The following is a 27815-nucleotide window of genomic DNA, read 5'->3' as shown; positions in this document are numbered from 1 at the left end:
TTCTCATCTCCTGGCACACACTTGGCCTGTTTTGTATCCAGACAGGCACGTGTGAAGGCCTGTTTCCTTTGGTGTGAAACTGGGGACACGTGAGGAGAGGGGAGACCAGATTCTAGGCTGTTCCTGTCCTGGCATCGCAGGATTGAAGAGAAAGTGAATCTCACTAGCCAGCAAAGCAGAGGGTTTCAGAGGCATGTGACTGGGGTGCCAGTCCCAATTCCACCATGCTATGTGACCCTGGGCCTGTGACTTCCCCTCCCTATGCCCCAGTCTCCTCACCCCTAAACTTGCGGGTATAGCACAACCTTCCTCATGGGCTTCTGGGAAAGATTTGACGAGTTGGCACCTGCAAAGTATAGCTCCTGGTGTGTGCTTCACACTGAATGGGTGTGCTGTGTGTTTAATGTCTACACATGCTGTGTGTGTTTGTACCACTGTTATTCTGCATCCCAATGCAATGTACTTTACCAGCACTGGCTCAGTTCACCCTCCCTGCACACTGTCAAGTTGGCTCTGCTTCACAGAAGGGGAAACTGAGGCTCAGAGAGGTAAACAAGCAAGCCAAAACCCACACAGCTAGTAAATGGCTGTGTGATGTCAGTCTGCTGTGTCAAGCTGTGGCAGCGGCCCTGCCCCCATGTCATCCCTGCAGAGGAGCAGCCATCATCACTGGCCTTCTCCTCTGATCTGTGTTCACCCTGCTTCCTGGTTCCCAAGATGTGTTCCAGGGGACTTTCCTAAGTCACTGGGTCATTGAAGAGAAGAAAAACATCCAGCTGGACACCTCCCACTCCCACTCCTGGCCCACTTGACATGCACACACAGGCACATACACAGAAGCACACAGGTGAACTCATGCATGCACAAATGCACACACGCATGCATACTCACACACATGCTCACACACAGGTTGTACATACATATATAACTACGCACATGTACACACACATATACAATCTAACAAATACAGAATCATGCACATTCACATACGTACACACTCACACCTGCATATGTATGGTGCATACTCAGAATACCTCCTGGAGGATTCCAGCTCAGCCAAGAAAACCCTACCTCTCTCTTTGGGTCTGGTTGGCCCTGTGTTCCTTCTCTCTCAGACTCTGTGTGTGACCTCAACACAGTGGCCCTCCCTGCCACCCTGCAGTGCGGACAGGCGGCAGGAGAACCTCTTCAACCACTGGAAAGAGGAAGGGGCAACACACGTACACAGTCACCTACAGCATGCCAGAGCCCATGCCTGCGCCCAAATCTCTGTTTATTTAACAACCCCCATTGTACAGAGCAGAAAACTAAGGGGTCGTGTGCTAAGAAGTCCACCCAAGGCTCACACAGCTGGCAAGGGATGGAACAGGACTGAGACCCAGGTATGTGGGACCAAGGCACTGAGCCAGGCCCCACATCTCCAGTGAGCAAGACAGACCTGGCTCCTGCCCTTGGGAGGGAGCACCCAGGATTCCGGGGGCGGGGTGTTGGGGGCAGACAGGAGCAGTGGACGGAAAAATCAATAAAATCAATGGCAAACTCCTGCGCTGGGGAGCTGGGATGGAGAAGCACGGCACAGCACCTGCTCTAGAGAGGAAAGGGAGGCCTCTGAGGATGACACTGTGGCCATGGCCATACAGATGAGCCCAAAACGCATTTGAAGCAGAAGGGACAGCATGTGCCCCAGTCCTAAGGAACCCACATTTAACTCACCTGCTGACCTGCATGTCCCCAGTCAGGCAGTGCCTTACTAGCAACCTCTTAGTCTGTGTGGGACCTAATAGTCCCTCTTGAGCTGTGCAAGGATGCAATTCAACAGACACTGCCCTTTAAACTTCTCCGAATCAGCCCTCCTCCGCTCTCCAGGTATTAAAAATGCCAGGAGCCAAGAAGCCCCCTGCCCCGCCCCCAACATTCCTTCGGGACAGTTTTGCTGACACAGCATTCCTCTGGGCCAGGGTGAAGGCCCAAAGTCCCAACCAATGATGATTTCCTGTTAACCCTTGGACCGTGAGCCCTGGAACATCCCCCAGGGAATCTGGAGGCCTTCTTCTTACATTTATTCACAATGCATGGCCCTCTTCCTTGTCAAGAGGAAGCCCAGTTTTATTTACATTTCAGTGTCCCAGAGGGTGGAGGGGACCACCGGGTACCTTTGTCCCCAGGCTGACTCTGGGCTGCTGCTTGCAAATGAGGAAGCTGTAAACGGCCCAGAAATCAGAGACTTGTAGAATTTTGAAGCTGGAAGGGGTGCCATTTCACAGATGGGAAATGAGCGGTCTGGAGATGCCTGGATTGGACCAGGGCCTGAGCCATATCATCTGGGAGGACCGAGGGATCCTGGCCTTGTCCTGCCATGGACCGTCCCCATCAGCAGACCTGCGACGGGGACCCGACGTTTGCCTCGCACGGCTACTCGTCCTGGTGGTCAAGAGTAGGGCCTGGAGCCCGACGTCCTGGGTCTGAATCCTGTTTGGCCCCTTTGGATGAAAACTTAACACTCAATGCGACTTCTTTCCTGTCTGTGAAATGGGGCCGATCACCACAGTTAACCCTAAGCGCCTTGCACCGCAGGTCCTTCTGCTTGTTAAATAAATACAATGTATCTCTACACATGTACAATAAAGACACGGAAACAATCAATCCCCTGCTGCAGCTCCTGTTGAAGAGAATGAAATCAGGACCCAGAGACGTTGAGTCACTGGCCTTGGGACACACAGGACCCTTTCTATCTCTGCTGGTGACCCAGTGACCCCTGTTGGTGGTGGGAAGGGGCAGAGCAGGCCCCAGACTGTCCGCAGGACGATGCATTCACTAACGGGTTCCAGGAGACGGGGACGGCGCCTCTTTCCTCTCTCCCAAATCAGAACGCGGGGCGTGAATGGTGTCCCCAACTCAGGCCTGTTCGGGACTGTAAATGGCTTTCTCGCTTGGTCCCCCCTTTTGAGGGGGTCGGACCACCCCGAACGAACCCGGCAGGGTGCCTGCATCTAGGCTGGGGCTGCCCTTACTGCAGCCCTGGGGTGGGGGCTTCCTCCGCTCCAGGGCCGACCGCCGCGTCCTTACCTGGCTCCTCCCGCGTCCTGCTTGACCTTTACTTAAAGACCGGCTCCAGCCGCTGATGGGTTTCCGCGGGTCCCCCAGGAGACCCTTCAGACGGCTTGAGCCGGGCGCGCTGGAAAGAGCCCCTAATTGGGGCAATGAATCATCGCGCGCGGCTCCGGCTGGACACAAAATAGATAGAGGAGCCGGCCGCTATTGTGCGCAGTTTGGGACGCGGGGGGAGGCAGCGGCGGGCGGGAGGGAGGCAGGCTTGGAGGAGGAGGGCGGGGGCAGGGAGCGCGCGGGGAGGGATTCCCCCGCCCGCCGCGCGCCCGCCCTCCGCCCCTCCCCGCCCCTCCCGCCCGCCGCCGCCCCGCCCCCTCCTCCCCAATTAAATGACCCCACGCCTTGGCAGGCGCCGGAGCTCGCACATGCGGCTGCCGCTCCAGCCGCTCGGGCCTCGCCGCCGCCGCAGCCGCCGCCGCCGCTGCGTTCCGGGCGCACTCGCCGCGGCGCCGCCTCGGCCCGCGTCGCCGCCGGGGGGGCTCGGCAGGCCCGGGGGGGCGCCGCTGCGAGGGGCCGTGCGCCCGCGCCCGCGCCGGCCGCCCGCCGCCAAACTTTGCGGCGCGCACACATGCTCCAAGTTGGGCGCGGCGGCGGCGGCGCGGGCGGGCGCTGAGGGCGGCCCGGGGCGCGCGGGGGCCCGGGCGGGCGGCGCGGCGCGGCCATGAGCGGGCGGCCGGCCCCGGTCTCCCGCAAGCAGCGGCTCATGGCAGCCGTAGGCGAGCGGGCGGCGGGCGGCGCGCCGCTCTCCTGCTTCATCTGCGGCGGTGGCATCGGGCGCGGCAAGGAGCTGAAGCTGCAGGTGAAGCAGCCGGCGGCGGGCGCGGGGGCCCCGGCGCAGCCCTTCTTCCCGTTCCTGCAGCAGCAGGAGCCGGCGCCCGGCGCGCGCGAGCTGTCCCCGGCCGACGGCTGTGTGCTGGTGTGCGCCGTGTGCCGCTGCTTCCTGGGCGAGCAGTGGGCCGCCTTCGAGCGCGCCCGCACGCCGGTGGACAAGCGCATGTACTGGCTCAAGCGGCCCCACCAGTGCGACGCGGGCGCGGGCGGCCGCCGTGGCGGCGCCGGGGCCCCCCGCGAGTGGAACGTCGCCTACGCGCTGGGCAGCGCCGGCGGCGACGACGACGAGGACGACGGTGGCGGCCCCCGGCTCCGCGGGGCCGCCGAGGAGACGCGAGACTCTGACCTGTCGGAGCTGTCGGACACGGACCCACTTTCCGAGCCCGACCCGCCTGCGCGAGACGCGGCCAGCCCCCACCGGGACGGGGCCCCGGGGCCATGGCCTCGCGGGGGGCGCGGCCAGGAGTGGAGGCCAGCTCCGGGACCCGCTCCGGGACAGGGCGCAGAGGCCGCGGCGCAGGGGCGCGCGGAGCACGAGGGGCTCCCCGCGAAGGCCCACGCAGATGGGGAGCCTAAGGCCGGGGTTAGGCGCCGGCGGAAGGGGGTTGGGAGGCACTGGGTTCCTGAGGCCCGGGCCAGCGTCCTGAGGGGCATTCAGAATCCTTGGCAAGGTCCTCCTGTCCAAGAGGCTTCTGCAGACGGCATGAAAGGGCCTCCCTCGGGCAGAGCCTCTAAGCCCCTGGAGAGCAGGCCGCTGAGGGAGACCCTCCGGGGCTTCTGCACATCCGAGGACAGTGACATCAATATCACCAGTGGGGAAGAGGACCACAAGGAGCAGCCTTACCCAGGCGTCTGCAACCCCAAAGCGAAGGAGAACAGTGGCCCTGTCCCCCGGGCTCTCCCGGACAGCCGGGCGGCACCACCAGAGGGCCTTTGCTGCTACATCTGCGGGTCCCCGCTGTCCCCGGCCTCGCACCACCAGGTCCACGTGCAGAAGCAGGAGAAGCTGGCGCAGGCCCCGTTCTTCCCCTTCCTGTGGCTGCACAGCCCGCCCCCAGGGGCACAGCCCATCAGTGAGGGCGGCAGCACCCTGGTGTGCGCCAGCTGCTTCTCCTCCCTCACGCAGCAGTGGCAGAGCTTCGAGCTGGCCAACGTGCCGGTGCTGCAGCGACTCTATGTGGTGCCCCTGGACAGCCACGCCCCCGGCATGGCCTCCAAGGGCAGGAGGCTCCCGAGAGAAGAGGGCCTGCCCTCCGGGGCCCTGCGAGAGGCCTGCTACCTTTGTGGGGAGGACTGTACCCCAGATGCCCGGGCGGTCCCCTCCAGGATCCTCAATGGCAACGCCAGGAGCGCCATGCATTTCCCCTTCCTCAGCCTCCTTCCCTGCCCGCCCAACGCCCAGGGCCCCAACAAGCGCTGTGAGGTCCGCAGCTGCCCCAAGTGTTTCAGCGTCCTAGAGGATGTCTGGGCCCTGTACAGGGCCTGCCAGAACGAGGAGCTCATCACCTCCGTGCAGGGCTTCCTGGGCAGGTACCACCAGGCCTTCTCCGCCTCCGACCCTGCCCTCTCCGAGCTGCCCGCGTCAGCCCAGGGCGGCCCCGTGTCCATCTGCTACATCTGTGGGGCTGAGCTGGGCCCCGGGAAGGAGTTCCAGCTCAACGTGAACCCTGCCAGCCGCTTGGGCGAGAAGGAGCCCTTCTTCCCCTTCCTGACTGTGTACCCGCCTGCCCCTCGTGCCAGGCCTGTGGACTCCACCGGCCTGGTGGCCACCTGTGTGCTCTGCTACCATGACCTGCTGGCCCAGTGGCTGCAGCATGAGGCCCGCAGCACCCACCATGCTGTCAGCGCCTGGTCCCGGCAGTACCAGGTGGAGACATTCGTGTGCTTCTTTTGCCAGCAGGAGAAGAAACGGTGTCTGGGCCTGAAGTCCGTGCGGGTGGCCCGGCTGCCCCTGTTCCTATACACCTTGCGAGCAAGCCACAGCCTGTTGGTGGATGACGGACAGCAGCTGATCATTGGCGCTTGCGTGGAGTGTGGGACCCTGGTGTGTGCGGGTCAAGGGCTCAACCGCCAGGGACCCATGAGCTGGAGCTCCCCAGTGGCAACAGTGACGAAGGTAAGCAGCAGTTTTCATCTCAGACGCTTCCTCCAAAATCCATCCAGGGAAGGGAGAGATGTTTTCTCTTCCTCAGAAAAACTCTGAAGTAGGAGTTTTCACTGGTTCTGTGTGGGGTGTTCCGGGAGAGGTACCCCCCTGAGTCACTGGGCTGGTGCTTGGTGGGTACATTGGCCTGGCTGACCTTGGAAGCATGGGGCAGGGGTCAGAGGAGTGGGGATCAGGAGTGGTCTTAGGGAAGAATAGGGCACTGCTGAGAACAGCAGGCACGGGCCTGAACTTGGGTGTGTTTGCAGTGGGATCTATCAAACAGAGGAAGTTCGGGGCATGTCTGTCATCCGCCAGATAACATTGGTAATTAGTCCAGCCGTGCAGGTCACGGAGAGGTCTCTGTGCTCACCCGGTTTGAAACACATCAGAGGTGGAAGTTCCTCTCCGTTCTAGCTCCCGTGTGGCTTGGCTTTTCCAGAGTTTTCCACCTAAGTTCACACTGTTCCTTTGAGACTGTGCTTGCTTTATGGCTGAGGGAAACAGGGTTCCAGACATGCGGGTGTGGAATTCGAGGGACACTGGCCTAAACAGACTTTTCCCCCAGCGGGAAGAGAGTCTTTCTTCTCTGCAAGTCAGCTGTGCAGGAGGCAGACGGGAGGCCTGGCGCTCTCCCTGTTTATAAGGCGCCTGCCTTCCCGCTGCCCGCCCGCGAGGAGCCAGACGGGGCTCAGTTAATTTGGGATCCGGCTTTGCAAGGGCCCAAGCAGGAACTGCCCCCAGTGGGTCTGGGAAGGTAGATGTAGGCGTCTGTGAGTGGCAGTCACCAACCTGGCCACCGGGGCATGGATCCTCATTTCTGCCAAAGACAGTCAGTGTGACTTGTTTTAATCAAACGCCTGTAGTGGCAGCTGCTGGCCATGTGTGGGCAGAGGGAGGTGTGGATGGGAAAGGTGGCGCTGTCCTGTTCAGAAAGGGTCATCCCACCCTTTGAAAGCTTCCTGATCCCGCTTCCCACCTGCATGTGTGGGGCCCGTAGGTGGGATATTTGGGGGACATGTTCACATATAGTGGCTGTACTCGGGAAGTGGGCTCTGCTGTGATTTGCCCACCTCTCCCCCAATACGCGGCCCCGGTCTTCATGCTGTACTCAGACTTCCTTTTCTACGGATGACAGCTTTGGACTTTCAAGCCGTCTTTGTGGCTTTGGTGGGATGGCCTCTCTTTTTAACTGGACGAGCACATCGTCTCCTGTCACAGATGCTGAAGCTACGGCCTGTAGCAATGCAGCCTGTGGGAATCAGAAGAGCTACAGTTCCCGAAAGGGCTGAAACTGGGAGCAGAGACCAAGTTTTGGAGCAAGACTGACCCTAGTTCATTTGTTCCTTACCATGGCGCTGCGAGGCCTTCTCATCTCATTTTATGGATGAGTCCACCAAGACTCAGAGAAGTCAGACAACACTCAGTCAGTAGGCATCTGAGGCGGGTTCGAAAGTCTGCCCTTTCTCTTGCTAGCTAAGTACCTGCGAGTCAGTTTCTTATCCTGGTGGAATGTCAGTTTCCTTGGTTGAGAAGTGGAAAGGTACCGCCTGCTTTGTAGGGACATGGTGAGAGTTCAATGGATTGGGGGAAATGTAAGTTCCCCCACAGGGTCAGGTGCTTGACATATAGTGGGACCCTCATGTCCTCCACGCTGATACACAGGAGCAAGTTCTTCCTGGATGTGGGTTGGTTATGTGTGCGAGATGCTGACTTGCAGGCTGGGTGCTAGTTTTACACTTGGCAGTGTGTTTCAAGGGGCAGTCAGAACTCTCTGCAAGATCTCAAACACAGGGTTTTATGCAGAACATCCAAACTCTGATGCATTTTCTCATGTGGATCCGCTCACGTGTCAGCAGTTGATGGGATGCTGCCCTTCAGCCTTGACCGATAAGAACTCCAGGAAACAAGAAGCCGCTGTTTCCCATGGAGCTGGGAAGAGGGAATGGAAAGTAGTCTGGTGTGGACGGGAACGCAGGCTGGTGTCTACCCAGAAGGGGTGAGCATGGGTTTAGCAAGGTTTCATGTGGCATGGATGTGGGCTCTGTTCCCTAGAGCAAGTTAGTACATTCGCCCCTTACCATGGCCCTTGAGGCCTTCTAATCTCATTTTATAGATGAGTTAACCAAGACTCGGAGAAGTCAGACAACACACAGCCAGTGGGTATCTGAGGCTGGTTTTGAACCTGCTTCTGCTCCCTAGGCCCTCTTCTATCAACTGCCTGGAGGAGGTGGAGCTTGAGTCAAGCCTCGGAAAAGAGGTAGGATTTGTTGGAATGAGGCAGGCAAACAGGCCCAGAAGCAGGGGTGACCTGTTCAGCCTCCGTGGGCAGGAGGTGCCTGATGGGGATGAGAGGAAATAAGGTGGGAGTGAACTCCAGGCCTTGAAATCAGGAATAGGAGGTTGGATTTGAAGTTGAAGGCTCAGGGGAGCAATAACAATTTCTTGAAAGAAAGTGGAACGGACTGAGAAGAGATCCGCTCAGGGCCCAGCCGTGGCAGCAATCCAGGTGGGTGGTAAGGCCATTGGGGCAAAGGGGGCAGCTCTGCTGGTCTCAGGCTCCCCTGGACGGAGGGAAAGGAGAAGCCTCAGCTCTCAGCTCCCAGGGAGGCGCGATTGACAGCCGGGAGAATGCCGGAAATGCAGCCTTCTGGCCTTCCGTCCTCCCTCCCCCTCCTTCCCATTCATTCAACAAATATTTATGGAGCGCCGACTCTGAGCCAGGCGCGGTTCCAGATGCTGGGGATCTGGTGGCAAGCACAGAGCCTCCAGTGTCATGGGGGAGGGGGACACACACGAGGAGTGGAGGGAAGGAGCCACTTCCAGCAGAGCTAAGTGCCGAGAAACAGCAGAGCAGATTACACTTAGGACCCAGTGCCAGGGTGGGCGTGGGCAGCGAAGGTGGCGTTGGCAGGAGCTGGGAATGAGAACTGGGGCTCCGGAGCTGGGAATGAGAGCTGGGGTTCCGGGCAGGGGAGAAGCCTGCGAGCCCCCTGGGGAGGGGGAGAGGGTGGAGGGACTGTCCCCAAGCCAGTTTCCTAATGCCAGCCCCCAAGATCTTGATGCTCATGTGCATCTTCCCATCTGTGTTTTGGGGGGTGGCTTGAGAATTTAGGTGGGATGAGTAGGGCACTGGAAGTTAGCTGCGGGGAAGCCACTCAGCTGGGGACGTGGCATGTCCCAGAACCATGGTCTGTGCTGCTTCCTGTGACTCCTCAGTTGTTCCCTATGATGTGTTCGTTGCATTAGTGAATCAGCTTTAAAACACTACAAGAGGAAACAGGAAAAAAATAAAGAGAAGAAAAGAAGAAAGTAAAGGAGGAGGGTGTCCCCTGCACCTTCTGCTTTGGATAGGGTTTGCACTTCTCTCTCCAGCTGGGCCCTGGGTCCCCAGAGAGCGCCACATTCTGCAGGCACCTGACTCGTGCCTCGTGCTTCACCAGGGCTGTGCCCGAGGTGGCCTGGGGAGGGCTGAAGCCTGCTCTTCTGGGCCGGGCACCCCCGCCCCAAGGACTGACACTTCCCTGCAAGCCTCCCAAGGAAGCTCTGTGAAACCCTGGAAAGACCGCGGGGTTGCCTTAAAACAAGCCTGGCTTGAATCTTCATGCTGCTGGGAGTCAGCTATGTGATCCTGGGTAAGACTTTTGCCCTGTCTGGGCCTCGGTGGCTGCACCTGAGAACTGGGGATGTTCTTCCCTCTGGAAGGTTTGTCCTGGAGCCCAGTAAGCCGAGCGCCTGGCTCACAGTGGGGGTGCGGATGCATTGACGCCCCCTTCCCCGCCCCCCACACCCCGTGAAGTGCTGCCGGCGTGACACTGGATTTCTGAGGTTGGAGCCTCTGCCTGCTGCCTTTCTGCTTGGCTGGGGAACGGCTGTCCCTCCCTTCAGAGCTAGAAACAAGACTGGCCAGAATGCTGGGGGTGGCATTTGGGGATGCAATAATGTGGGTGATGCCTTTTTGGAGTGCTTCCCACCCTCCAGGAGGCGTGCACACTTCACCTGTATTCACATGTACTGAAGCCTCGCTGCAGCCCAGTTTCAGGAGGTGCTACTGTTCCCTTTTCATAGATGAGGAAATAAGTCCAGAGAGGTTAAGCCACTTGTCCAAGGTCGCTCAGCTAGTAACCCCAGGACCCGCATCGGGCCTAAGAGTCCAGCTCTTGAGTCTGCTCCAGCCTCTACTTGGTCTTGCCTTTTTGTTTGTTTTGTTTTGAAACAGGGTCTCACTCTGTGGCCCAGGCTGGAGTGCAGTGGTGCGATATCCGCTCACTGCAGCCTGCACCTCCTGAGCTCAAGCGAACCTCCCACCTCAGTCTTCTGAGTAGCTGGGACCATAGGTGTGCGCCACCACGCCAAACTCATTTTTTGATGTTTTGTAGAGACTCTGTTGCCCTGGCTGGTCTTGAACTCCTAAGCTCAAGTAATCCTCTCACCTTGGCCTCCCCAAATCCTGCCTTTCTGTCCCTGTGGGTCTCCAGTTGTGGAGGTGGCCATGACCTGGAGGTGGGGCAGTGGCTCTTAATTTCCTGTGTGTGCCACCCCTCCTCACCGCAGCCTCTGGAACATCTCAGGGGCAGGAGTTAGCTTGCATGGGGCAGAGGCTCTGAGACGCCCCACTTGGCTGCCTTGGCTGCACCCCCGAGTTTCTTTGCTCAGTGAGCAGTGGTGCCCCGTGCCTTGGCCTCCCCAGTGTGGCCCATCTGTTGAGGTCTTAGCCAGCACCTTCCTTCTGTTGCTGGGAGAGCTCCCATCAAAGATGGGTTTGCTGCATGATGGATTGGCTCTCCCTGCAAGCCAGTTGGCGGGCGAGCCGCCCTTCCCGCTTCCAGGACTCTGTCCGGAGAGCATTCTGGTTAATGGCCCATGCAGCTGTTTACCTAACCATATCCCAGCCTCTCACTATGGGGATGCCCCGGCCAGGCCCCCCGAGTGTGGCTTCCGAGCCCAGAACAGGTGTTGTTGCCGCAGCCACCTTTCTTCTCTGCAGGGACATCTGAGGTCTGCGGAGAGCGTCTGTCGTCACCCGCCCATCAGGCCACGTGCACATCTGTTTCCCATGCTTCCTGACTATCTGCGCCCACACGGTCCAGGCTCTTGGAACACCTGGTCAGGACTGATTGGAAGGGGGGACCTTGTGGAAGGTGCCACAGGAGGCAGCCTGGGTGGGGCTGGCACTGGCACCCTCTCCTTGGCAGCAACTGGAAAGTGGCCAGGCCCTCCTCAAGCTTGGAGGCGTGAGCTTTCCAGATGTGCCCCTCCTAAACCTGGAGGCAGTCAGAGAAAAGCAGGGGAAGGAGGAAGTGAAGGCGAAAGGTCTTCAAAACTCGGCCTCCCCTGGAAACAGGAGGGGGAAGGGGTGAGACTGGAGGAGCCAGGGTCTGCAAAGCTTCCTGGTTCCTCCTCTGCTTAGATCTCTCAAGATCTCACCCTTGTGAGGTTAACTCTGCTGGGAGTGTCTTTGGAGGATGTACAACTTCTGGGCACATTTTCTTGGCTGGGGAAGACCCCATGTCCAGAATTCAAGGTCCTTTTCCGCCTCAGGTCCCGGTTCTAGTAGGGACACTGAAGAGAGATGCCATGTCTGTCCTCGGAGAAGAGCATTGCAGGACTTGCCTCTTGTCTTCACATAGCCCCAAGTAGGACACTCTTGGGGTCAGTTGTGGAAGGAGCGCCTCCCCACTGGATGACTTTCACCCAGTTTCCCCGTCTGTCAAAGCGACAAGACTGGTCTGCAAAGGTCACAGGCGATTTGCATTGTATATGTGGTGTCTCATTCCGCCGTCTCGGGCTGTGTTAAGAAGGGTTCTGAGGCCGTGTCTGGACTCTCTGGGAAAATGTCTTGTGATTTATTGGCAGTCTCTGCTGCGGGACTAGGAACAGGAGCATGACTTCGTCTTGGGGCCTGGTTTCAAATGTAGTATATGATGCCGGGACCCCAAAACGCCATGGGGTTCTGTCCCTTGAAGGATGACATGTTAGGGTCAGGAAGAATCTCACAGACCATCACTTTCAGACAACACTACACCCTGGCAGTGCTGGGCCAGGGACGAGCTGCAGTCCTACCTCCCGTCCCTGTGCGAGCCTCTACCCTCATCCATGGCTGCCTTGGAGAAGCACACCCATATTCTACCCACTCGCTGAACAATGTGTGTCTGCCCTGGGCCAGGCGTTCCGGGAGCCCCTGGCACTCTGGGCACCTGCTGTGACATCAGCCATCCCCTGACCTCAAGGTGCTGGTGGGCGATGAGAGGTGGAGGGACCGGTGAAGAGGTCCAGCCATGGCTGTGCAGTGCATTGAGTTCTGGGCTGAGGTCAGGGTAGGGTCTGCTGAGAGCCTTTGGCAGGGTGAGAAACAGGTGTGCACAGGGAAGGCTTCCTGGAGGAGGTGACATCTAAGCTGAGTCCTGAAGGCTGGAAATGATTCAGCCAAGTCTGAGTAGGGGCCATGTGCTCCTGGCAGAGGAGCAGGTTTAGTTAAGGCCTGGATGTTGGGGGTTGATGTGCTGGAGAACGTTCATTTTGCATGGAGCCGGAAGAGGGGACGGGCATGAGGGGTGGGCAGGACCAGCATTCCCGGCAGTGTTTGGGATCCCCGAATGCACACTCGAATCAACGTCAATCAATCTGAATTTGAAAATATCAGCGACAGGGCCCTGCCCCCCTCCTGTTAAATCAGAATCTCTGAGGGTTGGTCCCGGGCCCTGGTATTTTAAAGCTTCTAGAAGATTCAAGTACAAAGGTGAGAACTGCTGACAGGCGGCATCATGGGCACAGCTAAGGAGTCTGGGATTTATCCTTGAAGGCAACGGGAAAAGGATGCTATTCCAGGTTTCAGCCTGTCTTTACTGAGTGCCCATGGCACTGCTCTAGACACCAGGACCCAGCAGTGAGCAACCGGGCAGGGTCTTGGGGGCAGTGACGGTAGCCAGCAGAGTGGCTGGAGAGAAGAGTGGCAGGGGCCTTCCACCTGCATAGTGAGGAGGGTTCTGGCCCCTCCCGAGGTGGGACTGAGGGACAGGGAGGAGGGAGGTGTGGGGGGTGGGCAGGGAGGGACGAGGGGCACGCCGTCCATCGTAGCGGCGGGCGGGGGGCCGTCAGGCGGGAATAAGGACTGTGGGGCTGCCCTGGGGAAAATTGTGGTTTTTGTTGTTGTTTTAATTGTGATATAATTCACACACTGTGAGTGGAATCATCTAATACGTGACTGACTTCTTTCACACAGCGTCATGTTTTCAGGGTTCATCCACAGTGTTGCGTGGATCAGAGCTTCATCCCGTTTTGCAACTAAGAGCACTGTTGTACAGATGAACCACGTACTGTGTCCCCATCGTCACAGCATGGACATGGGCTTGTTTCTACTTTTTGGCTCCTCTGAATCATGCCACTGTGAACATGCCTGGGCAAGTGTTTTGTGTGGATAGATGTCTTCATTTCCCTTGAGTATGCCCCTGGGAGTAAGGTTGCTGGGTGCTAAGGTCACTGGAGGTTTAACCCTTTGAAGACTGCTTTCCCGTTGGGAGTTTTCAGCAGGCAAATGACGTGATAGGGCTTAGGTTTGGAAAAGTCATGTTGGTGACTCCTTGAAACCCTGTTTCATCAACGCTGCCTGCAGTCCATCCTCTTAGTCCTGGTCTCCAGGCGGTGGATTTGTGTTTGAAGATGGTGGTCGTTTTTGTTCTCCCTGGGATGAGGGGAGCTGTACTAAGGATTGAGAAAGGGGTTGCATTGGGTCAGGGGGCTTTTGGCTTGCTCCAGTCATAACCCTGGGCATCAGAAGCCCTGAGTCATGGCCCCGACACTCACAGCAGCCTTGGACAAGATGTTCTACCCTGGCTAGGCCTCAGTTTTCCGCTCTGGAAAATGGGGGCAAATGGTAGATGGTAGACTATTAGCTGAGCCCTCAGCTCCTGCACAGCTGACAGTCGCTAACCATCTCGTTTTTCTGCACGTGTTGGCAGGGGACTGGGGGGCAGAGAAGACCTGGGAGGTTGGGGCCTGGCCTGGCTCTGTGAGCCTGTGACTCTCAGGTTCCCTGCCTGGGGTCTGGTTGCTCTGACTGCTGTGTTTTAAGCTCTGCTGCCTGGCCTTTCTGGCGTGGAGCCCTTGATTAAATCGGTTGCTGGGTTGGGCTTCCTGCGAGAGGTGCAGAACCTCGTTGGAGTGGCACAAAGGCCGGGGTTGGTGTTCAGCCCTGCCAAGCCAGGGCCTGGGGCAAGTGCCTGTTGCTGCAGCTCTTTCCAGTTGGCGAGAGTGGGCTGGGGAGAGGAGGCAGCCCAGGGCCCAAGGGTGTCCCCTCAAAGGTTGCCCACCGAGGCCACGCTATCCTGCCCATCATTAGTGTCATTTGTTGGCACAGAAAGGGTATTTAGGTTCTGGCCCTCCACTCGCAAGCCCTCAGACTCTGATGAGAGCAGGAAGGGCTGAGGGGATGCCAGTGCCAGTGGCAGCAGCAGACGGCATTGATAGCATGTGCCTGGTGCCAGCCACTGTCATAAGAGTTTTGCTTGCGTTGCCCCACGTGACTATCTCACTCTCTTATGAGTGGGCTTACTTGTTTTTATAGACAAGGCAATTGAGGCACAGAGAGGTTAAGTCACTCGTCCAAAGTCACGCAGCTGGGAAGTGCTGGAGCCAGGATCCACACCCAGGCTGCCTGGCTCCAGCGTCTGTACTCTGACCTGCTCACCACACCCCTCCTGAATGGGAAGACAGGCTGGGAGGAAGATGAAGGTGGGTGGGGTTAGGAAGGCTCCCTGGAGGAGGGGTCTCTGATGAGTTCTTAGGATTTAACTAAGTAGCGAATGTCGAAAAGCTTCCTCTTCTGGCATTTACGTACCAGTGATGTCACCTTAAAAAGTCCTGATTTTATTCTTTAAATGTATGCTGGGATGCTGCCTGCTGATTTATTATACTGTAGGAACCATTTCAACGTTTTAAAGACATTTTCAGATTGTGTCGTATTTTACATTTAGAAGGAACATGTGTTTCATGATGTTGAGCTTGGAAAGCTTAGAGCAGGTGAACGCTGGGCCATGTGTCTGGTGTCAGCCTCTGCAGCTGCCCACAGGGTCCGCTGGCCCTGGGATCCTTATGGGTCTCAGCTGGGCTCCACACTGACACTGGCTAACTTGGTGACCGTGGGCAGGGTCCGGTTCCCCACCTCCCTGAAGTCTGCCCATTTCTCCTTGGACCACAGAGGGGGCATGAATGGCCCCATGGGCGGATGGTACCGTTCTCACTTTTCAGATAAGGAGGCCAAGGCTCAGAACCCTAAGAGAGTTCGGGGTGGAGGTACCAGCCGTCATTGGCAGGGCGGGGAGGTGAGGGAGAGTGGCCAGTCCAACGCCACTGCCTCAGCCTTTTCCCCGCCCTGGAGTTAAGGGGTGCTTCTGGGAGGCGATGCAGCCCCGGTAGGGGCCTGGCTTCTACCCAGCCCCTCCCCTGATTTCACACAGGAGGAGGCCGCCATGGCCTCTCGCATCAGCTTTCAGTTCTGGAGGGAGAGGGCCAGAGGGCTGACCACTGCTGTGGCGTTTTATTCCCCTTTCCAGACCCATCAACCTAGTCTCCTGCTTCGGGTGGGAAGGTTTGCAGGCTGGGAGGCTTGTGTGGGGGAGTGACAGTGACAAGGGCGGCAGCTGGGCAGTGGCATGGAGCCTCCACACTTCCAGGCGCAACAGGACTGGCCATGGGGCTGGGAGGGGTCCTGGGGTCCAGACCCAGCAGCAAAAGGAGGCCAGGAGGCACCTGGATGGCAGCGCAGCGTAGGTTGAGGCTTGGATGTCCCGAGAGCATGGTGGGGACTTGGAACAGCTGCAGTGCCAGCTCTGTGAATCTGCAGTCCCTTTGAGCTGGCATGTCCTCCAGGCATGCCCTTGCCCTTTGAGAGGCACTGTCTCACAGCTGTATGCTGTTCTTTCTCTTGTGCAATTGTACGACATCCCAGGAGCCTCTGGAGAGGGGAACCGTGGAACATCCAGAAGGTGGCTTCTTGCTCTGCTTCCAGGCTGCGCGGTGTCCCCCGCAAGGCTGTTCGCACCAAGTACGGGGGACGCACAGTGGACAGGGAGGGCTCCTGGGAAGCCGTGCTCCACTCCCCCACCCCCTGCTGCCAGGAGTCCGGGTAGTCTGGGCTCCTGTGGGAGAAGGAGGTGCCACTCTGGGAATAATACCAACCATTCGGCCTCCTATAGAAGCCCAGAACGTACCTGGCGGACCCCGGGGCATGAAGAATGGCCTCTGGTTCAGCCCTGTTGTCTGAGAAACGGGGCAGGCTCCAGAGGATGGGAGGAGAGTCAGGCCTGGCCCTCAGGTGGCCTCACGTGTGAGCCCCGTGGTGAAAGGCAGCAGCCAGAGAAGGTGTCACTCCCCTGGTGGCCTCATCCCTGCAGGGGGAATCGTTGCTTCTGCCATGCCTCAACCTCTTTCTCTTCCAGAAACTGCATTTTCTTCCTGATTTGTAAGTGTTTGGGGTCAATGCAGGGTCTGGTTTTCTGAGCGCCCAAGGGTGTGACTGCTGGATGCCTCCTCCAAGAGCACTTCCCATGAATGGGAGAAACCTGGAGCACGCTGGCTGCTCACCTGTCCCTCGGCAGGTGACAGGGTGAACCGGGCCTTTCTTTAGGGCTTAAGGCCTGGTGCAGTGCAAGTCTTCAGGAAGGCAGGCCAAGCCGACAGGCGTGCTGAGGCCGCCTGTGTGGGAGGGACAGCGGATTGAGAGGGCACGAGATGGGAGGAAAGCCCCTCCTCCCCCAGTGCTCACAGGGTGGGGTAGTTTTGCCCCCACCACCCCTCTGACCCACACACCCCTGCACACCCACCTCTCTCTCACACACACCTTATACCTCCTTCTCATGCACCGCACTCACACACTTGTATGCACACACGTTCACATGCAAACCCACCCACACATTTGTATATCACACTCACTGTTGCACATGCAGTCATGTGCATTCATACACGCATCACTCATGTGCACTCACATGCTCCCTCACACCTGTGCCCACGCGCTCACATGCCTGCTCTTCCATGCATACCTGTACCCTCACCCCCTCACCCCCACATTCTCACTCATACACCTGCACAGTCATTTGCATGTACACACATCCGCATGCCCTCATACACATCCGTATGCACACACTCACTCCCACACACCCTCTCTCATTCATGCACACTTACGCATACACGCTCACATTCTTGCCTGGAGGTGAATCTGGCAGGGCCTATGTGCCAGCCTAGCTCTCACCTGTGCCACCACTTCCTCTTGGCCACAGGGGTGTCCGTCTTAAGAAACAACTTGGCACAGACTCTGGAGTCCAGCTGGGCTGCAGCAGGGAGGAGGTGGGCACAGTGACTGGGGAGGAAAGGCGCAGGGTGGGGTTGGAGAGGCTGGTGTTCTACAGCCAGGGCACCCGGACCTCTCCCTGCTCCGCCCTCACCCCTGTGGGGTGAAATTCTCATCTGTGACCCCAGAGGGTCCCTTCTGATTTGGTGACCTCGCTCTCCTCCATGTCCTGGGGTCATTTGGACTCAGATATATGTTTGCACTTGTCTTTCTCTGCTGTGTGACACTGGGTAAGTCGCCTGGCCTGTCTTAGGCTTGGCTGTAAAGCTGTAAAGCTGGGACAGGAATGATGGCTCACCTACGTGGATGCCCCGCTGTGCCTTAGAGATGATTGTCCCCATTTTACAGATGTGCAGGCTGAGGCTCAGAGAGGTGGAGACACGTGCCAGGGTCAGAGCTGGGGAGCAGCACAGCTGGCATGGGATCCCTGTGTGTCTGGCCCAAAGTCTGGCTCTCAAATACCTCCCTGTGCCTTCTTTCTAGAACTTTCTTCACAGAGATGTCATGAGGGTGAGACAAAGCTGTTGACGTGTTCTGCACAGACCAAGATCCCAGTAAAAACTCGGTAATTGTTCATATTTGTTTATGGGCCTTACTCATCATTCCCCAGTGAGTCTTCAGCCTCCTCTTGATCCTTCCAGGGATGGAGAACTCACTCCCTCAGAAACCAGGCCTCACCTGTGATGTGTCAGGAAGGAATGACAGGCTTCTGAGGATCCTCTGCAGCTCTGAGAATTCTGCCTGGGGAGTTCTGCCGAACAGGAATAGTTTTGGGAGGGGCTTTTGGACCCCATTTGTGACTCAGGCCTGTCTTCGTTCTTGTTGTTTCTGGTTCTGGTTTATTACCTTGTCTCAGAACGAACGCCTGTGGCTCCTAGTGACTCTGCTCGTGGCATCTTCTGATGTCTCTGCTCCCCCTTCCCCTGCATGCCTGGCAAATTCTTGATCTTGTATTTCCTAGGGGAAAAAAAGGGAACCTGCAACATCATGTTTTCCCTCAGGATGTGGAGAGAGAAATTTCTAACCTCAATGATGCCTGCTAAATTATACTTAAGAAGGGGGCCAGGCACTGGCATATTTTCTAAGCATTCCCCATATGCTTCCCTCTTTCCCCCATGAAAACTCCTTTACTTTTCTCTAAAATTCTGCATGGGAGGGATTATTATCGCTACTTTAATGTAGGCAATTAAAGCTATGCATGTTCCTCTAAGCACTGCTTTAGCTGCACCCCACACTTTGTGATAAGTCATTTCTCATTCTCATCTCATTTGAAATATTTTTCAATTTCCCTGTGTTTTTTTAGAAAACATGGATTATTTAGAAGTATGTTGCTTAATTTCCAAACATTGGACTATTTTAATATCTTACAGTTATTGATTTCTAATTTAATTCTGTGAACAGAGAAGGTACTCTGTATGGCTTTAATCCTTTTATATTTAAGTGTACTCTCTCGAAGAAGGGACTGCAAGCTCTTGAAAAGGATATGGAAACAGCAGTAGTTGGTTCTCTACATATTAATTAACTTGAGGAGATTGGTGGTTGGTAGTGGTGTTCAAATTGTCTAGGTTATTATTAACTTTTTTTTTGTCTGTCAGTTGCTGAGAAAAGAGTATTGAGAACTACTCCAGTTTAGATTTATCTTTTTGTCCCTTCAGTTTTGTCCAGTCTTTCATCGTAGATTTGGCACATTTGTGGCTGTTTTGTCTTTCGCGTGAATTGCCGCTGTTTCCACTACGATGCAGCTCCTCCATCTCTGGCAGCATCTTTGTCTTGGCGCCTCTTTTATCTGAATTATTCACATCTGGACACCGAGGTCTCAGGTTCGGAGAGGGAAAGTGACTTGCCCAAGGCCACACAGGTGTCAGCTCCAGGGGCGGAATGCGGCCTTCTCAGCCTAGCTGCACACAAGTTTTCTCTACTTCAACAGTCACTTTGGGGCCATGGGTCTGAGAGATGCTCCTTCCCAGTGATTTTCTGGTGTCATGATTGCCAGGTGGCCAGAGCTGTGTCCCTGCCCGCCCTTGGCAGAGGACCTCCCAGCAGCCCTGGAAGTCACCTCCATGCAGAGCCCAGCATCTGGCCTGCAGCCTGCAGGGAGCTGGGCTGAGCACGCTTGGAACACCCGCTGGAAACTTCTCACTAAGCTCTAGCTCTGGGGCTCCTGGCACCGTCTCCCTGTTTGGTGAGATGGTTCTGAGCATATTGGCCAGAGCTTCCCAGGACTCACATGTCATAAGAATTTCTCTGGATGGCAGGAGAAATGTCCCTGTCTCTGGCTCCCCTGGTCTGTGTGGGCTTGTGGGAGCCCAAGCCAAATCCACTTCCTGGTGCTTCACCCTTGCCAGGCTGTGGCCTGAAGCTCCTCGGGGGCTCCGTGCTGGCGGCAGGCCTTCTGCCCGTGATCTGAGCCCTCCCTGGGGCATTCTGGGAAACTCTGGAGGGCCCTGCAGGGGCTGGGAGGGCCATTGTCTAGGAGATGTTTATGGGGGAAATTGACATAGTGAGGGGCGTCTCTGCCATGGGCTGTGGATGCAGAGACCTGAGCAGGGTGATGGGTGGGTTCAGTCAGCAGTTTTACGGCTCATACTGTGTGCCAGATGAGAGTAGAGGCAAGCCAGCCTGAGAGACCACGATGGGCCGGGCGGCGACATCTGACCACAGTCGCCACTGATATTGTTCTGTGTCCCCCTAGGCCTGAGAAGAGGCTGCCTTGGGAGACTGACCCTCCACCCATTGTGAGATTTTGTCCTGATTTCACATTTCAGATACATTAACATGTAAAACAGGCTGGGTACAGTCACTCACGTCTGTAATCCCAGCAGTTTGAGAGGCCGAGGTAGGAGAATTGCTTCAGCCCAGGAGCTCGAGACCAGCCTGAACCACATAGTGAGACCCCATATGTACAAATCATTAAAAAATTGCCTGGGCACGGTGGCTCACACCTGTAATCCCAGCAATTTAGGAGGCCGAGGCGGGCAGATCATGAGGTCAGGAGATCGAGACCATCCTGGCTAACACGGTGAAACCCCGTCTCTTAAACATACAAAAATTAGCCGGGTGTGGTGGCGGGCGCCTACAGTCCCAGCTACTAGAGAGGCTGAGGCAGGACAATGGCTTGAACCTGGGAGGTGGAGGTTGCAGTAAGCTGAGATCGCACCTCTACACTCCAACCTGGGTGACAGAGTGAGATTCTGTCTCAAGAAAAAAAAAATTTAGCCATGTGTGGTAGTGCATGTCTGGTCCCAGCTAGTCAGGAGGCTGAGGTGGGAGAATGGCCTGAGCTCAGAAGTTTGAGGCTGCAGTGAGCTATGATCATGCCACTGCACTCCAGCCTGGGTGACAGAGCAAGACCCTATATCAAAACAACAAAAAACCAAAAAATCTAAACAGTCTGGGTCTTCAAATCAGTGAAATGCAGTAAGGATGATGATGATGGTAATGGTGATAAGGAAATAGCAGTGATGGTTGCCATGTATCGATGACAAGACATCATCTCGTTGACCCTGTAAACAGGACCCTCTGACGGGTGTACGAGGGAAGTTGGCTTCCTCTTTCCCACCAGCCCCTCAGGGTGACTCTGTGGGGCCCGGACGAGGCCAGCCCTGCTGAGCGTGTGCTGGGCCAGCACTGGGGTTGGTGCAGTGACGCAGCCACGCTTGGTGTCTCTGGGGAGTGGTCCTCCTTGAGATGCCTCTTGCCTCTGTCGCCTCCAGGTCTGGAGCTGACCAATGGGAGCGACCCAGCTGCCTGGCACGCTCTGTGGTGTCCAGGTGCCCGGAGCTCGGGGCCTAGGAGGCATGATGGGATCCCTTGTGACTCTGGCTGCAGCAGCTCCAGGGCCTTAATCAGGCCAGCGGAATGCAGCGTCAGCAGCAGCAGAGCTGGCAGCCCCACAGCTTGGGGGCCTTGGCTGGTGGAAGGGACAGAGCGAGGCTGGGCAGTGCTGGGGGCAGCTTCAGGCTAGGCCAAGGCCCTAGGGAGCACTGGGTCCCTGCTCCCTGGGCTGAGAGCCCTGCTCTGGGGGAAGAGAAAGAAGGAGTTCAAAAACTTGCTTCCCAAATTTTCCCTGTGACGAAGCCCGTTGCTGCTCAGTGTCACCTGGCTCTCCAGCCATCCTTACAAAAGGAGGTGAGGCCAGCGCCAGTACCATCCCTTTCCTGCGACACAGAAACCCAGGCTTTAGGGAAGGTAGTGCTGGTCTGCTCTTGACCGGGAGATGGCATGGTTTGGCTAAGGGTGTTTGGACATCAGGGCTCACCCTCACTTGCTCCTGCCTGGGTGGCCCTGAGCAGGTCACTCTGTTCTCTGGGCCTTGGGCTCCTCACCCACACACAGGGACAGGCTTGGGACTGACCTCACAGGACTGCGGGACAGGAAGCAGGTGAAGCCGCAGCTGGGGGTTCTGCCTGTGGTCCAGACTTGGGAAATGATCGCTGTGGTTAGTAGGGGCAGAGGAAAGACGAGGGGAGGTAGCTGAGGCCCCACTCAAAGGCCCTGGGAATGAAGGGGCCCGTGCCCCTCACCCTCAGCATAACCCTTCCCTTCCCCCACCTGGGCCACCCTGGCCTTGTGGCAGGACCCTTGCTCCCAGGCTCCTGGCACGTCTCCATGGGCCTTGGTACCATCTGCAGGGTGCTGGGCCCTGTTCACAGTGGCTGCCAGGCTGTGGTCACTGTCATCCAAGGGGAGGCAGGTGTGGGATGGAAACCTGCGAGTGGCTGGAGGGTACCTGGGATCCAGGCTCCCTCAACCTGCCATGGGCTCCCAGTGACAGAGGGGCATTCATCTGAGAGACGGAGGGGCATTCAGGCACATGGTCTTTCACGGGGCTGCTGGGCACTGAGCAGCAGTCAGCAGGCACCTGCTGCCTGACTGTCTGTCTGTCTGTGGGCCCTGTTGCCTCATCTATGTATGGGAATTACAGTAGAGTGTGTGTCACAGGCTGTAGTACATAGTATGTGCTCAATTAACGTTGGCTCTTTACTTTTGCTACTTATTATTTCCCTTCTGTTCCTCCATTCCCTCTGTTCTGGAGAGCTGGCACCTAGACCTCAAAAACACAGGGGCCTAGACCTTTTTAGTCCAGGTGAATCAGGAGGGATACTTTTTAGGTCACGTTATGGGAAAGAGCTAGGGGAGGCTGGGCACAGTGGCTCACACGTGTAATCCCAGCACTTTGAGAGGCCAAGGTAGGAGGATCACTTGAGGCCAGGAGTTCAAGACTAGCCTGGGCAACAAAGCAAGACGCCATCTCTACAAAAAAATTAAAAATTAGCCAGACGTGGTGGCATGCCCTATAGTTCCAGATGGTGGGGAGGCTGAGGCAGGAGGATTACTTGAGTTCAAGGCTGCAGTGAGCTATGATCATACCACTGCACTCCAGCCTGGGTGATAGAGCGGGACCTTATCTCTGTCTTAAAAAAATAAAAAGAGGGGAGTTTACAAAGATCCATCATTCTCAACACTACCTCTGTTCTCACATTCACCTTTCTTAACCCTCAAAATTTACTGTAAAATCTGGTGCGTATGTGCATTTTCTGGAGAGAGGATCAGTGGCTTTTATCAGACTCACTGTGGGGGACATGTGACTCCCAGAATGTAACCAGCCATTGTTATAGACGCATTTCCCTGCACACACTCTAGTGCTGCCAGAAGTCTTTTCCTCACCAATCCTTGGAGAGCGAAGCTTGTTCCCACCATTAAGTCTTGACATATGCTCTTTCTTTCACATTTCTGCCTATTTCCTGCTCCAGGGAGGCTTCTTTGCTGATTCCTGCCAGCTGAAGTTTCTCTCCCCTCTCCTGACCGACCTAGACACTTGTCTGTATGTCGCATTTTTAACATTTGATTCGTGTTGTCTTCTGATTGACTCACGTGTGTAAGCCCTATTTCTCCAACTAGGTAGAAAAAAATAGCTAAAATTTGCATTTTTACCCATTAACCCTCTATTGTTTTTCTTTTGTGCATTGTACACAGTGATTCCTTGCCAGCTGTGGGAGTGGCATTCCTGAAAAGCACTGCACTTGGCACAATCACAACTGGCAAGATCAAAGTCTCAGTGAAAATGGGAGGTTAGGGAAAAACAATAAAAATGGCATTAAGTATATGTCTTTAAAAACCACAGTAAATAAAAGTTCTAAGAGACATCACTGCCAAAACAAACCAGATTTGTCCACATTTAAAACCCTGTTCCAGTTGGTAGTCTTTTTCTGAATTACCTTCTTAAGTAGATGGGAAACTTGGCCACTGTCTTGATGTACTGACAATGAGAATTCTCCCATGAGGTTTATTTCTTAAGTCAGTTTTGGTACTTTATTATTTTCAAAGAACTTAGTCATTTTGTCCAGGTAGTCAAGTTAATTGATGTAACTTTGTCCTTAATATTTCTGTATTAGCTTTCTAATGCCTGTGGGTTCTGTAATGATGTCCCCTCTTTCACTGCTAATATTGGTGCCTTCTCTTTTCTTAACCAGCGTAGGAACTTTATTAATCTCCCAGAAGGTTTATATTTTAGAGATTTACCTCTTTAAAGTTTTTGAACCAGTTTTTTGGGGGGCTTGAGATGTATTATCTTTTGTGCTTGTCACCTATCTTGCCCCGGTTTTGCAAATCTAGAAGAAATGTGTATGAAAACACCAGGACTGTTCCAAGTTATCTAGGTCTAAGGGCACACTTACCAAGCCTGTTCTTCTCTCTGTGTATTGAGCCAGTGGAGGCTAAAGCAATTTCTCGCTATCATGTGCCCCTGTGATGGACATTGGTGAAGTCCAGATGGTGTGTCCTTTGGCTTGAGTGAATTTTATGAAAACTTGGATAAGTAAGAAAGATACTAAACTGAAATATTTTTTAATGCAGAAAAGAGAACTACTTTATCTCGGAATCACAGATCGTAAAGAATTGCTGGCTCTCTTATATATTAGTGACTGTGTTGTTTGGAGCATATGCATTTAATAATGTTGTGTTTCATTTCTTATACAAAGCATCCACCATTTGAAGTATTTGTGACCTTCTGTGCTTTTGCTACGAAGTATGGTTTATCCATAACCTTGATTGAAATTCCAGTTTCACTTGTCTTTGTATTTTTAACAAATCTAAATGTCTGTTTAGAATCACAGGACTGGGTGAAGTTGAGTCTAATACTCTTCACTTTCACAGGACTCCAAGGCCCAGGAAGGGAAAGGGACTTGCCCACCAATATAGAGGACTTGCCTATAACTTAGCCTGTCAGAGGCTAAGGCAGAATGCCAGTGCCCTGGGAATTTCTGCTTCATCAGCCAAGACTGTCCCTCTGGCAGTAGATATCCTGGTATTTTTGCATTAGCAATTTGAGGGGCCATGGGAGGTCAGCCCAGCTGCCAAGCCTATGTGGGATTCCTGGCTGAGGGCACAAAGGGTGGGACTCGCCAGGGTGGGACTGATGGTGAGTGGCATCCTGCAGACCCACTGCTCCTTCATCTCCAGGGTGGCCCAAGGTCCCGTCAGAGCCACTGACAGCTGCTTCTGTGTCAGTTCCATTCTTTTAAAAATATATATATATTTTAGGATTACAGAGTCTTGCTCATGCCTGTAATCCCAGCACTTTGGGAGGTCAAGGCAGGTGGATCACTTTAGGCCATGAGTTTGACACTAGCCTGGCCAACATGGGAAAACCCCGTCTCTACTAAAAATACAAAAAATTAGCTGGGCGTGGTGTTGTGTGCCTGTATTCCCAGCTACTTGCGAGGCTGAGGCAGGAGAATTGCTTGAACTTGGGAAGCAGAGACTGCAGTGAGCCAAAATTGCACCACTGCACTCCAGCCTGGGCAACAGGGCCAGAATCCATCTCAAAAAAAAAAAAAATACACATATATATATATATATACACACACACACACATATACATATATACATATATATATACACAGCAGTTTTATTATATAATTTGCCCTTTAAAGTGTACAATTCAATGTTTTTAGTATATTCACAAAATTGTACAACCATCACCACTGTCTAATCTTAGAAATTCATCCCTAGGCCGGGCACGGTGGCTCAAGCCTGTAATCCCAGCACTCTGGGAGGCAGAGATGGGCGGATCACGAGGTCAGGAGATCTAGACCATCCTGGCTAACACAGTGAAACCCCGTCTCTACTAAAAAACATACAAAAAACTAGCCGGGCGAGGTGGCGGGCGCCTGTAGTCCCAGCTACTCGGGAGGCTGAGGCAGGAGAATGGCGTAAACCCGGGAGGCAGAGCTTGCAGTGAGCTGGGATCCGGTCACTGCATTCCAGCCTGGGCGACAGAGCGAGACTCCGTCTCAAAAAAAAAAAAAAAAAAAAAAGAAATTCATCCCTAAAAGAAACCCCATTCTCCCCTCTCCCCTGGGTTCTTAGAAACTACAAATTTACTCTCTATATCTATAGATGTGTGTTTTCTGGACATTTCACATAAATGGGACCATACAAAATATGGTATTTTATGACTGGCTTCTTTGACATAATGTTTTCAAGGTCCATGCATGTTGCAGCAAGTATCAGCGCTTGGTTCCTTTTTCTGGCTGAATACCATTCCATCGAATAGATGGACCACGTTTTGTTTATCCACTCGTCAGTGGACGGATATTTGAGTTGTTTCTATCCTTTGGCGGTTGTGAATAAAGCTGCTACAAGCATTCAGGTATAGGTTTTTGTGTGGACGTATGTTTTTGTTTCTCTTGGGTATATACTTAGAATTGCTGGGTAGCACTATAACTTTATTTTAAAATATATTTTATTTTATGTTTGAGATGGGGTCTTGCTCTGTCACCCAGGCTGGAGTGCAATGGCACGCTCACAGCTCGCTGCAGCCTTGACTTCCCAGGCTCCAGTGATTTTCCCACCTCAGCCTCCTGAGGAGCTGGGGCTAGAGGCATGCACCACCATATCTGGCTAATTTTATATTTTTTTAGAGGCACGAGTCTCCTTATGTTGCCCAGGATGGTCTCAAACTGCTGGGCTTAAGCAATCCTGCATCAGCCTCCCAAAGTGCTGAGGTTACAAGTGTGAGCCACTATGCCTGGCTATGCCTGGTCCATATCCTAACTATGATTAACCTTTTGAGGAACTGCCAGGTTATTTTCCAGACGTTTTCCAAAGAGGCTGCAACATTTCCCATTCCTACTAGCAATGTATGAGGATGCTTCTGTATGATTTGCTTTTAAATGGGGGCAAAGCAGGCGGGTAGGAAATGTTATTTACATGGCACTGTACGTTCAGTACCTGAGAAAGTCGTTTTCTATCCTTGATCCTTCATATTAAAAGATTATTTTAATACTTTTTTTTTTCATTTGAAAGGTGATAAATCACAGCTCCTACACTTATTGTGTGATCACGGGCAAGCAGCTTAACTTCTGTGTGCCTCAGTTTCTCCATCTGGAAAACACTTGTGATTGTATCCACCTCAGAGAGGGGGTGAAGTTAGTTAACCCATGTGGAGATTTAGCCTAGTCTCTGGCAGTCAGTAAGCCCCATGTAGTGTTAGCACTATATATATATATATATATATATATTTTTTTTTTTTTTTTTTTTTTTTTTTTTTGAGAGAGAGTCTGTCACCCAGGCTGGAGTGCAGTGGTATGAGCTCGACTCGCTGCAACCTCCGCCTCCCAGGTTCAAGCGATTCTCTCTGCCTCAACCTCCCGAGTAGCTGGGATTACAGATGCGTGCCACCACGCCTGGCTAATTTTTGTATTTTGGGAAGAGATGGCGTTTCACTGTGTTGGCTGGTCTCAAACTCCTGACCCCAAGTGACCTGCCTGCCTCGACCTCTCCACGTGCTGGAATTATAGGCGGGAGCCACCGTGCCTGGCCATGTTAGCTTTCATTTTTATGATCATTTCATGATTGCCGTAGGGATTTCGGAAAGTTCAGAGAGGAATGAAGGAGCCGTGCTCCTGAGCAGCCTCACAGCTCAGAGGCAGCCACAGCTTATCTTTCCTGTTCCCTCTTGGCGTGTTCAGTGCACACTTCCTATCCAGTTGAGATGGAACTTTCCATGCAGCTGTGCCTCTTCTGTTCACTTCACACCCCGGCATGAACATCCCCCAGTGTTGCAGCAAACAGTCCTTGTGCCTGTGATGGGCTAGCGAGTAGAGGCCGGAACTTACCCCTCACCTGAGAGTCAACACCCCGGGTGAGAAGGGCCGCGTGTGCTGATGCCAAACGTATGGGAGGCGATACTTGCAAGGCTTCTGGCTAGAAGATTTCCCTGACACCATGACCGATAGACTTGGGTGGTGCGAGGGTCCGGGGACCTGAAGGACTTAGGCCATTAGCAGGGCCTCCAGGGTGGGCAGGCATGGGTGGGCACATGCAGAGGGGCAGGGCACCAAGGAGGACAAGGGCAGCAGTTTTGAATCTTTTTCCGAAGTCCAG

At 54.7% G+C, this 27815-nt stretch overlaps 1 protein-coding gene across 1 annotated transcript; it reads left to right on the top strand.

The window, feature by feature from the left end:
• The first annotated feature begins 3740 nt into the window (after positions 1 to 3740).
• Positions 3741 to 19833, top strand: LOC115895190. Its single transcript, XM_030924449.1, has 3 exons — positions 3741 to 6055; positions 11070 to 11223; positions 19772 to 19833. Exons 1-3 carry the CDS (start codon positions 3770 to 3772, stop codon positions 19831 to 19833), a joined length of 2502 nt encoding a protein of 833 aa, XP_030780309.1. The 5' UTR covers positions 3741 to 3769.
• Positions 19834 to 27815: the final 7982 nt, after the last annotated feature.

Source organism: Rhinopithecus roxellana, chromosome 20 (assembly GCF_007565055.1).
Source record: "Rhinopithecus roxellana isolate Shanxi Qingling chromosome 20, ASM756505v1, whole genome shotgun sequence".
NCBI classification, from domain to species: domain Eukaryota; kingdom Metazoa; phylum Chordata; class Mammalia; order Primates; family Cercopithecidae; genus Rhinopithecus; species Rhinopithecus roxellana.
This window is presented reverse-complemented; position numbering and strand designations above follow the sequence as displayed.